This window comes from Podarcis filfolensis, assembly GCF_964270895.1.
Source record: "Podarcis filfolensis genome assembly, chromosome: 8".
Classification (NCBI taxonomy): Eukaryota; Metazoa; Chordata; class Lepidosauria; order Squamata; family Lacertidae; genus Podarcis; species Podarcis filfolensis.
The window spans coordinates 84,796,026-84,812,322 of NC_139611.1; the positions used below are offsets into that span (position 1 = coordinate 84,796,026).

Consider the following 16,297-nt stretch of genomic DNA (forward strand, 5'->3'; position numbering starts at 1 on the left):
GGGCCCCGGTGCTGCAGCTGAGCTGAGAGGAGCTGGCTGGCCGGCTGGCCGGCTGGGTCGCCACGGGGCACTTTGCCATGCAGCTCAGCTCCTTCGCAGCTCCCCTTTTGCTTTGATCTCGCGGCTTCTAGCTCCACGTTGACAGCTTCAATTGTTCTAGGCAAACGTAACTGAAGGCGAAGCTGCAGAAAGGCATCCAGCGAGATCACACTGGGAAGCTGAGGGAAGGAGGGTGTTGGCAAAGCCATCCTTGTGCCCGCTGCTTCTCCCATCACCTTTGGCTCGGCCTAAAAGCAGCCTTTGCCAACATGGTGCCCTGAAAATATTTTTGACTACAGCTAGAGTGCGCCAGGTTGGCATAGCCTGTCAAGACAGAAGTACTGTTTTTGGGGGACAGGGGGCGGACGGGTGTGGGGGACTCCCCGGTCCTGAATGGGGCAACTGTGCCCCTGAAGGACCAGGTGCGCAGCCTGGGAGTCATTCTGGACTCACAGCTGTCCATGGAGGCGCAGGTCAATTCTGTGTCCAGGGCAGCTGTCTACCAGCTCCACCTGGAACGCAGGATGAGACCCTACCTGACCACAGACTGTCTCGCCAGAGTGGTGCATGCTCTAGTTATCTCCCACTTGGACTACTGCAATGCACTCTACGTGGGGCTACCTTTGAAGGTGACCTGGAAACTGCAATTCATCCAGAATGCGGCAGCTAGACTGGTGACTGGGAGTGGCCGCCAAGACCACATAACACTGGTCCTGAGAGATCTGCAGTGGCTCCCAGTACGTTTTCGAGCACAATTCAAAGTGTTGGTGCTGACCTTTAAAGCCCTAAACGGCCTTGGTCCTGTATACCTGAAGGAGCGTCTCCATCCCCATTGTTCAGCCCGGACACTGAGGTCCAGCGCCGAGGGCCTTCTGGTGGTTCCCTCATTGCGAGAAGTGAAGTTACAGGGAACCAGACAGAGGGCCTTCTCGGTAGTGGCACCCGCCCTGTAGAACACCCTCCCTTCAGATGTCAAGGAAAGAAGTAGCTATCTTATCTTTAAAAGACATCTGCAGGCTGCCCTGTTTTGGGAAGTTTTTAATATTTAATGTTGTATTGTTTTTAACACTCGATTAGAAGCCGCCCAGAGTGGCTGGGGAAACTCAGCCAGATGGGCGGGGTATAAATAATAAATTATTATTATAATTATATTATTATTAGCCTGTCTATAGCCTGTCTATATATCCTGGCGAGGTCTTGCCCAGAAATAAGTGTATGAGGTGCATGTTGCTTATGTGTTTAAGTTCAGAAGATGCTGGGTTCATCGGAGGTTGTTGCTTAGCAACCGCTCTATTTGAGCGATACCTTGGACCAGCATCTTGGGCCTCCTGCGTTCAGAAATTTGGATATGGGTGGTTGATGTCACAGTGCTTAAGATCACAGGCTGTGTGTCAGCCCAGTTAGAATTTCATCCTTTGGATCGCGGGCAAGTGTAAGCCAGTGAGATTATTTGACTGAAGTTAGCTGTGTCTGTTAATTTCAGTGGGTCTACTCTGAGCAGGACTAACACTGGATGCAACCTTTTGGGTCTTCCCTGCAAGAGACAGGCCATGCTCCTTGGCTTAGGGTCACGTCCAAACTGGGGACCGTTGTTTGTTTTGCTCTAACAAACCGCGGTCAGTAAGCCAAGGACAAACCTTGGCTACAGATCAGAGTTTCTTGGAAGGGAAACAAACCACAATCCCTGATTTGGATGTAATGCTAAGATAGGCATCGTGGCTTGTGTCTCTTCAGCGCTAGCAGGAGGGCGGGCAGAACAAACACAACCTGATTGTGACTGGTAAGCTTACTGTGACTTGACAGGGCCTTTTCGGTGATGGTTTCCGGGTGCAGAACACCTTTCCTGGCAAGGTACACCTGTCTCCCTCACTGTTGAGAAAGTTAAAAATATTCCTGTTTACCCAGTCAGCTGATGGCTGATAGACACTGGCCGTAGCAACCATGAAATCAATACCTGAGGGTGTGTCATGCTTTATTTTTTAGGATGTTCTAAATGTTTTGTTTTTATTGCACCATTTTGATACTCGCTGCTCTGGGCTCCTCTGGGAGGAAGCTCAGGATAGGAATTTCATGAACAAAACCAATAGATAATAAATAAACGTGGCCCCAGAAAGCTAGCAAGTCAGGGGGACGGACTAGACTATAACCCTTCTCCCTGACGTGATCAACTTCCATGTGAAACCTGAATGTTTATCTTTACAAAAACAGAACAATCCTTTCACCTAGAAATCTAACACATCAGGGACATGCCTCCTCCCTGACACTCTAGCTTTCGGGGCACAGGCTGCCCACCTCTTTGAGTTATTTGGTGGGCCCTGGAGAAGAGTGGGTGTCAAGTCTACCCCCCTTTAACCAGCCCAAAACCACATGTGAAAACCCCACTGCTTGCCTCTATAGGTGGGGCATGGGGTGTGGAAATAAAGGCACGCTCTTTGCTAGGGTAATGAGCTCGTTAGCCACGCATTAAAACTCAGTGTTTGTAACCTGATAAATCCCTTGTTAATGTAATTAACCCTTTGATTCACGCAGAGGGCACCTGCTGTGAAGCAGCAGACTCTAGAAGCCGGGGTTTAATTCTTTGTCCTGGGGAAAGGGGTGTTTCTGAGTTCAGAAGAGGGAAAACGGGGTTGGTGGTGCTTTGCTGGGTCAGAGACAAGGCTGTGGGGAGGCAGCCCCATTCAGCCACCACTGAAGTCTCTTAGATCTCTGACATTAAGGGGGTCCCAAAAATTCACTAGGCAGTTACCAGATCCAGACCGGCTTAGTTTCAGCAAGGTGCTGGCTTCACGTACCTTCAGAATAAGCCCTGGCCGGCGGCCTGTTTATTAAAAACAAAAGCCCTGCCAAGTTTCTAGACCCTGGTGCTTCAAGAAGAGCTTTGAAAGGGGCAATGGGGCATTTATTTATTCATGTGAAAGCATTCCTAAACCGCACAGTATTTCAAGAATCTCTCAGTCTAAAAAGCGAACAAATATACGATATATACGATATACAATATACGATATCTTTATTGTCATTGTCCCATGCAGAACAATGAAATTGAAAAACTACATAAAATATTCAAAACCCCCTAAAAACTTTGAAACCCCATTTTAAAATACACTATACTATAGAGTATACTGTTATACACTATACTATAGAGTATACACTATACTATAAAGTATACTATAGAGTATACACTATACTGTTAAAGCAAATGGAATGATAATGAAATAATAAGACCGAACTTTACAAAACCCACACATACATAAACAGGAACAAAAACGGAGCCTGATAAAACAGCAATATAAAAGCACAGAAAAGCGAATAAAACAGAAAATCAGAGGACTCAAAAACATGTAAAATGGGGGCTTTTCTTATGGGGCAGGGAAATCCTGGGCATATAAATATACCCTCTGCTTCCTGCTCTTGAACCAGTTACTGATGCAGGAAAGGATCTTATCTGTTATGCCATCATTAGAAAGGAAAAAGTCCATATCTTGCCCCCACCTCCCTGAGTTCTTGGTTGCTTCCAGAACTCCTGAATGTTCAGGTAGAATACAGTGGTGCCCCGCAAGACGAACGCCTCGCAAGACGAAAAACCCGCTAGACGAAAGGGTTTTCCGTTTTTCGATGCGCTTCGCAAGACGAATTTCCCTATGGGCTTCCTTCGCAAGACGAAAACCCATAGGGAAATCTCCAGCACAGCGGGGAAGCGCAGCGCGTCTTCCCCACTGTCCTCGGACCTCCTCCGAAGGCTGGCGGTGGGGCGGAGAGACCTCCCCGCGCCAGCCTTCGGATGGCTGTCCTGAAATCTTGCGGTGGGAGGAGGGTTTTCCTCCCCACCGCCAACATTCAGAATGCTGCGCGCCTTCCCCTCTGTTCCCGGACCTGTCCTGAAGGCTGGTGGTGGGGAGAAAAGCCCTTCTCCGCACCGCCAGCCTGGCAAGCGGTCTCCATAGGAACGCATTAATTGATTTTCAATGCATTCCTATGGGAAACCGTGCTTCGCAAGACGAAAAACTCGCAAGAAGAAAAAACTTGCAGAACGAATTAATTTCATCTTGCGAGGCACCACTGTACTTACCAGCTGGAAATTCCTGGCTTTTAAACCAGCCACTCCTGGCTACTCTTTCATTTTCACTTTTTTCCTTTCTTTTTGGCAGGTACATGACCTCTGTGACAATTTCTGCCACCGCTACATCACTTGCCTCAAGGGGAAGATGCCCATTGACTTGGTCATTGACGACAGAGATGGGGGCTCGAAATCCGACCTTGAAGATTTTGGCGGCTCCTGTGCCAGCCTCTCCGATCAGGTAGGACACCTGCGGGGCATGAGCTTCGGGCAGCAAGCCCTGGCTTCAGCCGAACCGTTTGCGTGCTGCAATCAAAATTTGACTTTAAGAAAAAGTTTTCTTAAAGTTTTCAAGGAGTTTTCTGCCGACCTGGAAATTTGCAAATGTGGATTCTCAGGTGCGTGTCTGAATGTTGTGCTTGTGATCAGCGGCATCAACTATATTGCAAAGTCAAGTAAATTGCAAAATGTTTTATAGGAAAAGTGGAGTGGTGTGAGAATCTCCAGGTGGCATTTCCATGCACCTTGATGCAAAGCATCATTTGTGAGTTTGGGATGCTTACCTGCAATAGCTCTGCGGTTAAAAGTGCTGAAGGTTCAATCTTTAGCATCTTCAGGTAGGACTGAGGTGTGGGAATGTTCAGGGTGGCAAGAGAGGATATATTGATTATTAATATCCTTCTAACTTGCGCTATGTGATGGCCTGGGATTCGGACTCGGAGGCTGAACCTGAGGGATCCCAGCCTGCGCAGGATTCCCCGCCTCCAGAACCAGATGAGCCGGGGCTGGGGCTTGAGCCTGAAGGGTCCTCACCTGTGCTGGATCCTCAGGTGCAGGCACCAGCTGAGTCTGCTCTGGCTCCTGAGGTGATGGAGGACCCATTGCCTGCAGGTGCTCCACTCTCAGCCCTGTCAGAGGAAGCTGAGGTTGCCTCTGGGTCTGGTAACCCTCCAGCCTCTCCTGAGCTGCAGAGGCTCTGGGCAGAGAGGCGGAGGGAACTAAGTTCCCGCAGGAGGAGTGCTCGCCTCCAGGCCAGGACAGGCGAGTCACCAGAGGATCGGGGCCGCCCTATGCCTCGGGGCACACAAAAGCCGGCCAGCCCAGTCCCAAGTTGCGGGAGCAACATTGTTGGTAGCCTGTTCCTGCCTGCACCCTGTCCTGCTTTTCTGCCGGAGCTCCTGACCTCACCCGACTCCCTGCCTTGGACCCAGCTTCAGCTCTGACGGACTGCCTCCATACTACAACCTTGACCTCATGGTTAGCCCATGGGACCAGCACACGCTAGCAAGTTCCTTTACTTAGCAGAGTTTACATTCCCCTTTTTACACGTACAGCAGATAGCTGGCTGCAGGCTTGTGTAAGCCTCTCACATTACCTGTCGCAGATTGTATTGTACGTTCCTGGTAAGTTCCCTTGAATCCCTCTTAAAAGAATAAAGACACCACAATCTTATTCAAAGTCAATAAAAGAGGTTTACTTACATCAGTTCACAGTTGGATCCCTGAAGGCAGACTTAGTTACAAATATGTACATGAGGATCTACCCCATATGGGGATTAATCCCAGTGCTTCTGCTAGCTGAGAGCTAGCAGAGCAGTCCTAGCTAGAAGCTGGTCAAACGAAGAAGGAAGTGAAAAAGAGAGAGGTGTGCTGCGTGACTCGTCCTTTTGTTACCTGGACAGGTTAGGTCACGCCCACCTTCTATCACATGCAAAAGGAAGGATGCTCCAGCCCAGGAAGAACAGGAAGTTTCGACTGGCTGGACCAAACATCCCCTTGCATGTCCACTCTAGGAAAACAAGGAATGTTGTATTTGACTGCTCCCAGTGGATTACATCCCGCAAGATGGACCCTTATCTGGAACCATGGAAAGCCACCGCTAGCCAGTGTAGGCAATAATGTGCTACATGGACCAATGGTCGGACTTGCAGTACAGCAAATTCCTATTTTCCCAATAGCCAATGTGCAATTGGGGTAACAGCAGGATTTTCCAGATCGTTATTTCACATTGCAATTTGGGGTGCTAGAGTTGTTGTGCTAGTTAAAGAGGATAGTGATCTGGCTTAATGCTACATACTTCATTTATTTCCTTTTTTATTTTACAATGGCACATAGCTCTTTTTCTCCTGTGGAAACAATAATTAGTTATTTATTACCATTAGCTGCACCGCCTTTTTGTGATGAAATTTTAAGCCCGTGTTCGTCGTTTTCTCTGCTCTCTCGACATGCTGGAATTCTCTTCTTCCCATCCCTGAAAAGGGCAGGTTAAAACAATCACTTTAATAAATAAGTAATCCATCATGTGACCTTGTGTTTTCTTACCATTTCTGACCGACTTGCTTGGGTCAGCTTTCTTTATGCTGGGCAAGAGTTATAAGAAATCTTGTCCGGCCTCACTGCGCTCCCTTTTTTCTTTCTGAGAGTTAATGGCAACTTTTCAGAACCCAGTTGTTGTATTGGGGGCATAACATTTGCTGCTGCAATGATGTGATCCCACCCTCTTCAATTTAGGAAATGATAACTGCAGATATTTCTTGTACAGCTGTTTCTTCCAAACATATTGAGTTCAGAAGAGTCCCTTCTAGTCCCTTGGCTAAGGGAGCTGGGCATGTTTAGCCTGGAGAAGAGGAGGTTAAGGGGTGATATGATGGCCATGTTCAAATATATAAAAGGATGTCACATAGAGGAGGGAGAAAGGTTGTTTTCTGCTGCTCCAGAGAAGTGGACACGGAGCAATGGATCCAAACTACAAGAAAGAAGATTCCACCTAAACATTAGGAAGAACTTCCTGACAGTAAGAGCTGTTCGACAGTGGAATTTGCTGCCAAGGAGTGTGGTGGAGTCTCCTTCTTTGGAGGTCTTTAAGCAGAGGCTTGACAACCATATGTCAGGAGTGCTCTGATGGTGTTTCCTGCTTGGCAGGGGGTTGGACTCGATGGCCCTTGTGGTCTCTTCCAACTCTATGATTCTATGATTCTATGATTCTATAAATCCTGCTCTTATCCAGGGCCTCTCCAGCTGCCTGTTTTGTGCGTGGAAGTGTGGTGATCCTTACCTAACCTGCTTTCTCTGCTGGGAGACCTGGAAAATATGTCAGATCTACTGCTTCAGTCTGTTACAAGTGCTACCTAATAATCACTCTGCTTTTGTAAGAAACTACAACTAATCCAGAATATAGCGGCCAGTCTGGTGACTGGGAGCAGCTGCCAGGACCATATAACACCGGTCCTAAATGATCTACATTGACTGCCAGTATGTTTCTGAGCACAACTTAAAGGTTTGGTGCTGATCTTGAAAGCCCTAAATGGCCTTGGCCCAGTACAGTCAAACCTCGGTTCTTGAACAGCTCTGTTTTTGAACATTTCGGCTCCCGAACGCTGAAAACCCAGAAGTAAATGCTCCAGTTTTTGAACATTTTTTAGAACCTGAACATTCCGAAGCTCTTGCAACCAATCAGAAGCCACGCCTTGGTTGTCGAACGGTCTTCCGGAACGGATTACGTTCGACAACTGAGATTTGACTGTATACCTGAAGGAGTGTCTCCACCCCCATCTTTCAGCCTGGACACTGAGGTCCAGCTCCGAGGGCCTTCTGGCGATTCCCTCCCTGTGAGAAGTGAGGTTACAGGGAACCAGACAGAGGGCCTTCTCGGTGGTGGCGCCCGCCCTGTGGAACACCCTCCCATCAAGGAAATAAACAACTATCTGACTTTTAGAAGACATCTGAAGGCAGCCCTGTTTAGGGAAGCTTTTAAGGTTTGATGTTTTGTTGTGTTTTTTATATTTTGCTGGAAGCTGCCTAGAGTGGCAGAGCAACAGCCCTTGAAAACAGGCCATACAGAATTAGGCCAAGGGTCTCCATCTTGCCCACAGACCACCGATGACTCCCCAATGTTTAGGACAGATGCTGTTCCCAGTCCTAGCTGGAGTTTTGAGGGTGCGAACCTTTTGCCTGCAAGTGCGCGTTTTTGCCGAGGCAGACAGAGGCACAGAAATAACACTTGGATATCCTCAGGCTACCCGACGTCTCACATAAAGCATTTTGAAATATAGCTGACTTTGGGAGCCCTCCCTGCACCCCCTGTCCCATCCACTAACAGGTTTAGCAGGCTTCTGCTTGCTTCAAAAAGCCTTTTGATGGGCAGGGAGAAAGGAATGGTGTGTTTGCATCCTACAAAATCGAGCTTATCTCTCAAGCCGCTTTCCGCTCTTGTTGTTGTTGTTGTTTAGTCGTTTAGTCGTGTCCGACTCTTCGTGACCCCATGGACCAGAGCACGCCAGGCACTCCTGTCTTCCACTGCCTCCCACAGTTTGGTCAAACTCATGCTGGTAGCTTCGAGAACACTGTCCAGCCATCTCATCCTCTGTCGTCCCCTTCTCCTTGTGCCCTCCATCTTTCCCAACATCAGGGTCTTTTCCAGGGAGTCTTCTCTTCTCATGAGGTGGCCAAAGTCTTGGAGCCTCAGCTTCAGGATCTGTCCTTCCAGTGAGCACTCAGGGCTGATTTCCTTCAGAATGGAGAGGTTTGATCTTCTTGCAGTCCATGGGCCTCTCAAGAGTCTCCTCCAGCACCACAATTCAAAAGCATCCATTCTTCGGCGATCAGCCTTCTTTATGGTCCAGCTCTCACTTCCATACATCCACTCTTTTTGGTCTACCTTAATTTGGGGGGGGAAGTGATTAATAATGGTGTAAAATAAATATAACCCCTTCTCTCCCAGCCCGTATGGCCACTCTCGCCCCTTCCCCTGCAAGGGAAGTGGGGGAAGGGGGAACCTAGCTCTCCTTGCAACATTCATGAGTTTGAAAGAAAAGGGTCGTACATTTGGAAAATAATTACCCCTGACAGTTAGCTGGTAATGAAGGAGACGTGGTCGCCTCTTGCACTGCCCCTGATCTCTCCCCTCCCCTCCCCTCCCTGCTCCGTCAACTTTTTCATTTTTTCCCAAGCCCCGCTAATGCAGTCAACACATTCATTTGCCTATAGCAACTTCCTTGCATTTTTAATGTGCCCCGGGGCTATCGGGCTGGAAGCTTCGCAGAGTGGAGGGGTTTTTTGGGGGGGGGGTTGGCGCAAGGAGATGGAGGGGAGGAGGAGGCTAATTCTAGCAACATCCGCAGCCCGGCATCTGAGGACCGACCCCTTTCTTAGCCGTTCATCTCCTCTTCCACACTGAACATGAAGGGGAAAGAAAGTCTGTTTTGGATGGAGACCAGGCTTCTCCCATCTCCAGCGACTGCCTAAGGGAGCCCGTAAGCGAGGCCTGGTGGCCTGCCCCTGTTTTTTCGCCCTACGCCCCGCTTTATCGCAGGTACACTGCGCCTCTACATGGAGGTTCTGATTAATAATAATAATAATAATAATAATAATAATAATAATAATAATAAATTTTATTTATACCTCACCCTCCCCGGGTGTTAGCCGGGCTCAGGGCGGCTAACACCAATAAAATCATAGTAAAAACATAATAGGGAAAAGGGGGGGGGGGACAATTTAAAATACAGGTTAAAATGCAATTTAAAATGCATTAGCTATTGCATTCGAGGGCTTTCAATATGTGCCTAACCTCCCCCTTATTTTTTTAAAAAAACAAGTCATCTGAATTTCCCATTTTTACCCTTTGACACTGAAGGTGTCTATATTTAGACCCGCCCTGTTCTCCCAAATGTAAGTTGCTAGGGCTAATTTTAATACTGCATTTTTTTTTACACCTGCATAAAGGGCAGGTAAGAAGTGCGCTTTGGGTGGGCCTACATGGCATGTAACGTTTGCCTGGCTTTTACCCAGGGCCAAGCCTTGACTGGGGCAGGCCCCGCCCTGTAGAACTCCTTGCCAATAGAAGTTTGGCAGGAGCCACCCCTACCCCTTTTTAATGCCTTCTAAAAACAGTATTATTTAGACATGCCTTTCAAAACCTGAGATTCTTCGTTTGACATTCTTATTGCAGCACTGTGTGTTCTCTTCTTGTATGAAAGTGTGATTTTTAATACAGTGTTAAGTACTTAATTCGTTCCAGAGGTCCGTTCTTAACCTGAAACTGTTCTTAACCTGAAGCACCACTTTAGCTAATGGGGCCTCCCGCTGCTGCCGTGCCGCCAGAGCACGATTTCTGTTCTCATCCTGAAGCAAAGTTCTTAACCTGAAGCACTATTTCTGGGTTAGCGGAGTCTGTAACCTGAAGCGTATGTAACCTGAGGTACCACTGTAAATAAAAAATAATAAAGGTAGTGGTTTTTGCTGCGGCCGTCAGTTCCACGATTGGGCAGGTGGGGGAATGTTCATATCCCAAATAATAATTGTTGAAAATTCAAATCCCACCCCCGTTAACATGCTTAAGCCTCCATCCTTAAGATGGGGAGCCAAATCTCAGCCCTGGACTTGACTCTTAAGCGGCTCTCGCGAAATCCGCTTTGGGCAGAAGCTGCTGGGCCTGCACTTAATTAACCGCTAGTGTTGCTACCTTCGCTTCCTAGAGTTTGAAACAGCGACCCCCTGACCCCTCCCTTCCCGTTTATTGTGGTCTACAAGTGTTAGGTTCGCTTTCGAAATCCGCAGCTCCTTAACCCCTTGAACCCCTTAGGCCTCTCGCTTGTGGGGCTCCTGTGATCAGCTCTGCCAGGTTAATCAGGGAGGGCATGAGAGGGCGGGGCGGGGGCGCGGGGGGCCCGGGGCTTTGTTTTAGTCCCCCGGCAAGTCGGGGGGCTGCAATCCGAGCCCCTTCGGTAGCTGCGCGAGAGGCCCGGTGTCCCCCTTTGAACTCTCTTCAATTGGGCGAGGGAAGGGGAGGGAAGGGGGGGTCAAAATAATTACAGCCCCAGCGGAGGCGTTGTGGAAATCCCTGCAAATCCTGGCCTCCTCCTTAAAGGATTTATGGGGAGGAAGGCTTGCATGGGAGAAGGAACTGGGAGCTGCGGATAAGGGAGTTGCCCCATGGTAGGGATTCCCTCTGGACAGCCTCTGGACAGGCGGAAGTCGAACCGGCGAAGCTGCCACCCTTGCCAGGAAAAACAAATTTCGTAGAATCGTAGCGTTGGAAGGGACCCTGAGGATCATCTAGTCTAACCCGCTGCAATGCAGGAACACGCAGCTGTCCCTTACGAGGATCGAACTTGCAACCTTGGACCCCAGTCAAGCTTGCAAAAATCTATCATTTGCCCAATAATAAATGCTGGAAATGCAATGAAACTGAAGGTACATTCTACCATCTTTGGTGGACGTGCCCAAGGATTAAGGTCTTCTGGGAAATGATCTATAATGAAATTAAGAAGGTTCTTAAGTGTACCTTTCACAAGAAACCAGAGGCCTTTCTCCTGGGCATGGTAGGCCAATTGGTGTCAAGGAAAGATAGGACGTTCTTTATGTATGCTACAACAGCAGCAAGAGTTCTTTTAGCAAAGTATTGGAAGACACAAGAACTACCCACGCTGGAAGAGTGGCAGACGAAGGTGATAGACTATATGGGACTGGCTGAGATGACTGGCAGAATCCGCGACCAAGGGAAAGAGACGGTGGAAGAAGATTGGAAGAAATTTAAAGCTTATCTTAAGAACTGTTGTAAAATTAATGAGTGCTAAAATGTCATGGGTAATGTAAAATAGAATTGCAGTGATAAATGATTGGGTAAGAGAAAAAGGATTTAAAGAAAGCGAATTATAAGTAATTGAAATTAGGGGTTGCTGAAAAAATTTAAAATAGGGATGCAGAAAAGGGAGGTATGGGGAAGTCGTTGAAATAAGGCTTAAGAAAAAGAGGTTATGAAATTATACGTGTTTATATGTTTGTTTGTCTGTGTATTGTCAGTTGTAATGTGTTTTAATTTATGTTGGAAAATGAATAAAAAAAAAAATTTACACGAACTTGCAACCTTGGCGTTATCAGCACCAGACTCTAACCAACCGAGCTATATTTTGTCCGTTCGTTTCTCCTGTCTGCGCAGGGTCAGGGTAGGGAAGAATTTGCCTACTGATTGTCCCTGTTTACAAACACACTAGGGATACTAATAATACCAGCCTACTCTGCAGGGACAGGACGTGGGTGGCGCTGTGGGTTAAACCACAGAGCCTAGGACTTGCCAATCAGAAGGTCGGCGGTTCGAATCCCCGCAGTGGGGTGAGCTCCCATTGCTCGGTCCCTGCTCCTGCCCACCTAGCAGTTCGAAAGCACGTCAAAGTGCAAGTAGATAAATAGGTACCACTCCGGCGGGAAGGTAAACGGCATTTCCGTGCGCTGCTCTGGTTCGCCAGAAGCGGCTTAGTCATGCTGGTCACATGACCTGGAAGCTGTACACCGGCTCCCTCGGCCAATAAAGTGAGATGAGCGCCGCAACCCCAGAGTCGGCCACGACTGGACCTAATGGTCAGGGGTCCCTTTACCTTTACCTTGCAGGGATATTGGGGGGACTTTTGAGGGGGTGCAGATTGGGGGCAGGCAGTCTGGTGCCCTCCAAATCATTGTTGGACTACAGTTCCCATAGCGGGGGGCCACATGGCTAACTTTCCATACTGAGTACCCAAAGTAACTGGGAAACGGGGGTGGTGGAGAGAGAGAAACTTTCCCAGAGAACTATTTTTCTTCTCCTTGTCATACGCTCAGGGATGAGGGATGCTTCAAGGTCAATAAAGAATCAACTGCAGGGTGTTCTAATTGGTTTACATGGGCCATCTAAGTTTTCCTAGCTGCGTCTCTGCCACGGGCGTCTATTTTGTATGGCCTTTACATTCATCTGCTCTTATTTTCTGTGTTGTGTTTAACTGGTTTTCCACTCCACGTTCATTGCATTTTGTACCTTGCCTTGAGGTATGGGTGGGGGAGGCGATTTAGTTTGCTAATTAGTTTAATTAAGAATACAATATAGATTTGACTCTGGTTGCATGGCCTTTGGGACAGCTGAGGACTTTCAAGGATCGGCTCAGTTCTTGCAAAGCTTCTCTTCCAAGCCATTCATGGAACGCCCAAGGAATAAGAATTGCCTTGCAGATGACAGTTGAAGGGTTCTATCATCTATACCTATCTATCTATCTATCTATCTATCTATCTATCTATCTATCATCTATCTATATCTATCTATCTATCTATCTATCATCTATCTATCTATCTATCTATCTATCTATCTATCTATCTATCTATCTATATCATCTATCTATCTATCATCTATCTATCTATCTATCTATCTATCTATCTATCTATCTATCTATCATCTATCTATCATCCATCATCATCTATCTATCTATTTATCTATCTATATCATCTATCTATCTATCTATCTATCTATCTATCTATCATCTATCTATCTATCTATCTATCTATCTATCTATCATCTATCTATCATCTATCTATATCTATCTATCTATATCTATCTATCATCTATCTATCAATCATCTATCTATCTATCATCATCTATCTATCTCTATCATCTATCTATCTATCTATCTATCTATCTATCATCATCTATCTATCTATCTAATCTACCCTTCTGCTGATAACCATTCTTCCTGGGTTGGGGATGAAAGGAAAACATGGATCTGGGTAATCTCCTGGTGCCCACTCACACAGCTAACCTTGCCATGTGTGCTCTCTTCTCCTGTAGAACAACTCTTGGATCCGGGACCACGATGAGACGGGATCCACGCACTCGGGAACGCCGGGACCTTCCAGCGGTGGGATCGCGTCGCAGAGCGGAGATAACTCCAGCGAACAAGGTAGGTTTAGCGGATGCTGGAGGGAGGAGAAAGGCTCTGCTTCCGTGGTCCTGGATTTTCTGTGTGGGCTCAAGGTAAGGAGAGCATTGCAGAGAGAGCATTTTAGGTGGAATTAAGGATCTAAAGAGGGACGCGGGTGGCGCTGTGGGTTAAACCACAGAGCCTAGGGCTTGCTGATCAGAAGGTCGGCGGTTCAAATCCCCTGATGGGGTGAGCTCCCTTTGCTCGGTCCCTGCTCCTGCCAACCTAGCAGTTCCAAAGCACGTCAAAGTGCAAGTAGATAAATAGGTACCACTCCGGCGGGAAGGTAAACGGTGTTTCCGTGCGCTGCTCTGGTTCCCTAGAAGCGGCTTAGTCATGCTGACCACATGACCCAGAAGCTGTCTGCGAACAAATGCTGGCTCCCTCGGCCAGTAAAGCGAGATGAGCACCGCAGCCCCAGAGTTGGTCACGACTAGACCTAATGGTCAGGGGTCCCTTTACTTTTTAAGTATCTAAAGAAGGTGCGAAAGGTGATGTCTTTGACCAACAGCGCTAATACAGCGAAGAAAGAATTTAAGGGAACAATTGTAGATAAAGAAAAGACATCCACTTCAAATAAAAATATTTGACACGGGTCAACAAAATAGGGTAGCTCAAGAAAAATAACTAGCAGTGGTCCATGTATAACAAAATACAGTGGTACCTCGGTTTTACCGAAAACTCAGTACGGCAGCCTCAATACGGAAAACTCAATACGGAAGGCGCGTGGCATGTTTGACTTCCAAGGCGAGTTCAAAAACCGAAGCATTTACTTCTGGTTTTACGGCGTTCGAAAACCGAAATGTTCGTCAATGGAGATGTTTGAAAACTGAGGTACCACTGTACCAACAATGAACCAGGTAACCTGACAATAAACTATTGTTCCATGGCAACGAAAGTTCAGAAACTGAGTTGAAAAAGTCAGTTACGATTACCATAATCATGATAGTTGTTCTTAGCATTTAAACACTGCAGCCTTGCTCAGCCTGGGGTCTTCCAGATGTTTTGGACTATAACTCCAATCAGATCCAGCTTAATTCCTTTGCCTTCAGTCTGGGAAGAGTGGCACTGCAGAAGGACTTAACTGAAGGCAAGCAAAGTCAGCGCTGAGTGAGGGCAATGCTTCCTGAATCTCCAAATCTCTCCAAAATCTCTGTGGCCAGCAATGCTTTTCGCAGCAGACTTGCTTGCAGACAGTGCTCCTCTTCCTAATTTCTGCTTTCGTATTAACTCAGCCATCTACGCCACAGCCCTGTGTGTCAGGCCATTATTTATGAGACCCATCTTGCAAAATAATAATAATGAGGGACGGAGGCTGAGGCAAAGAAAATGGTGGCTCGGCTGGGCCCCCCTCGTAAGATCGTGATCCCTTAGCACAAGAGCAATGACACACTGGAGTACCGTATTTTTCGCTCTATAAGACGCACCAGGCCATAAGACGCACCTAGTTTTTGGAGGAGGAAAACAAGGAAAAAAAATATTCTGAATCTCAGAAGCCAGATCAGCAAGAGGGATCGCTACGCAGTGAAAGCAGCGATCCCTCTTGCTGTTCTGGCTTCTGGGATAGCTGCGCAGCCTGCATTCACTCCATGAGATGCACACACATTTCCCCTTACTTTTTAGGATGGAGAAAGTGAGTCTTATAGAGCAAAAAATACGGTAATTTGTACATTGCAACTGCAAACTTTCACCCAGCGATGAGATGCTTCTGGGACTAAGATGCCGGTTATGATGAAGCGAGGGGGGGGCAGTTGAGTCTGGACTAGAGGGACGTACTTGTCTTGTTTTTCTACAACGTATGCAGCTGCTTGCAGAGCAAAGAGGGCCTTACAGAGTTTTCCATCTCAATTTAAGCAGTGTATTATGTGGGAAGGGGACGCGGGTGGCGCTGTGGGTTAAACCACAGAGCCTAGGACTTGCCGATCAGAAGGTTGGCGGTTCAAATCCCCACGATGGGGTGAGCTCCCGTTGCTCAGTCCCTGCTCCTGCCAACCTAGCAGTTTGAAAGCGCATCAAAGTGCAAGTAGATAAATAGGTACCGCTCTGGTAGGAAGGTAAACGGTGTCTCCGTGCGCTGCTCTGGTTCACCAGAAGTGGCTTAGTCCTGCTGGCCACATGACCCGGAAGCTGTACGCCGGCTCCCTCGGCCAGTGTCGCAACCCCATAGTCGGTCACGACTGGACCTAATGGTCCGGGGTCCCTTTACCTTTACCTTTATTATGGTGGGAAAGTCAGTAAAGGTTGGAGAGGAGGGCAGAGGGTAGGCTGAGCAAAGCGGGGAATGTGAGCACATCCAGTTACTTGCATTTCTTTTGGGGACCCCAGTTGTAGGACCAAAGGCTCTCAGAAAATGAGAAGATGGGGCACATCAGAGAAGCTACGCTTTGCATAGTGGTCTCCACCAGAGACAAGGTGGGAGATATGCCTTTGGGTTCCTAACATACCCCAGCTCACCTGCATACCCTTAAACTGTGCAAAGCACTGCT

General features: G+C 47.6%; 1 protein-coding gene across 1 annotated transcript in view; it reads left to right on the forward strand.

The window, feature by feature from the left end:
- MEIS3 (Meis homeobox 3) overlaps positions 1-16,297 on the forward strand; it is a 75,868-nt gene that overhangs the window by 28,665 nt on the left and 30,906 nt on the right. Inside the window, exons 6-7 of the mRNA XM_083627684.1 lie at positions 4,185-4,334; positions 13,679-13,790. Of these exons, the coding sequence (XP_083483810.1) occupies positions 4,185-4,334; positions 13,679-13,790 (262 nt within the window). The remainder of the gene's footprint in view (positions 1-4,184; positions 4,335-13,678; positions 13,791-16,297) is intronic.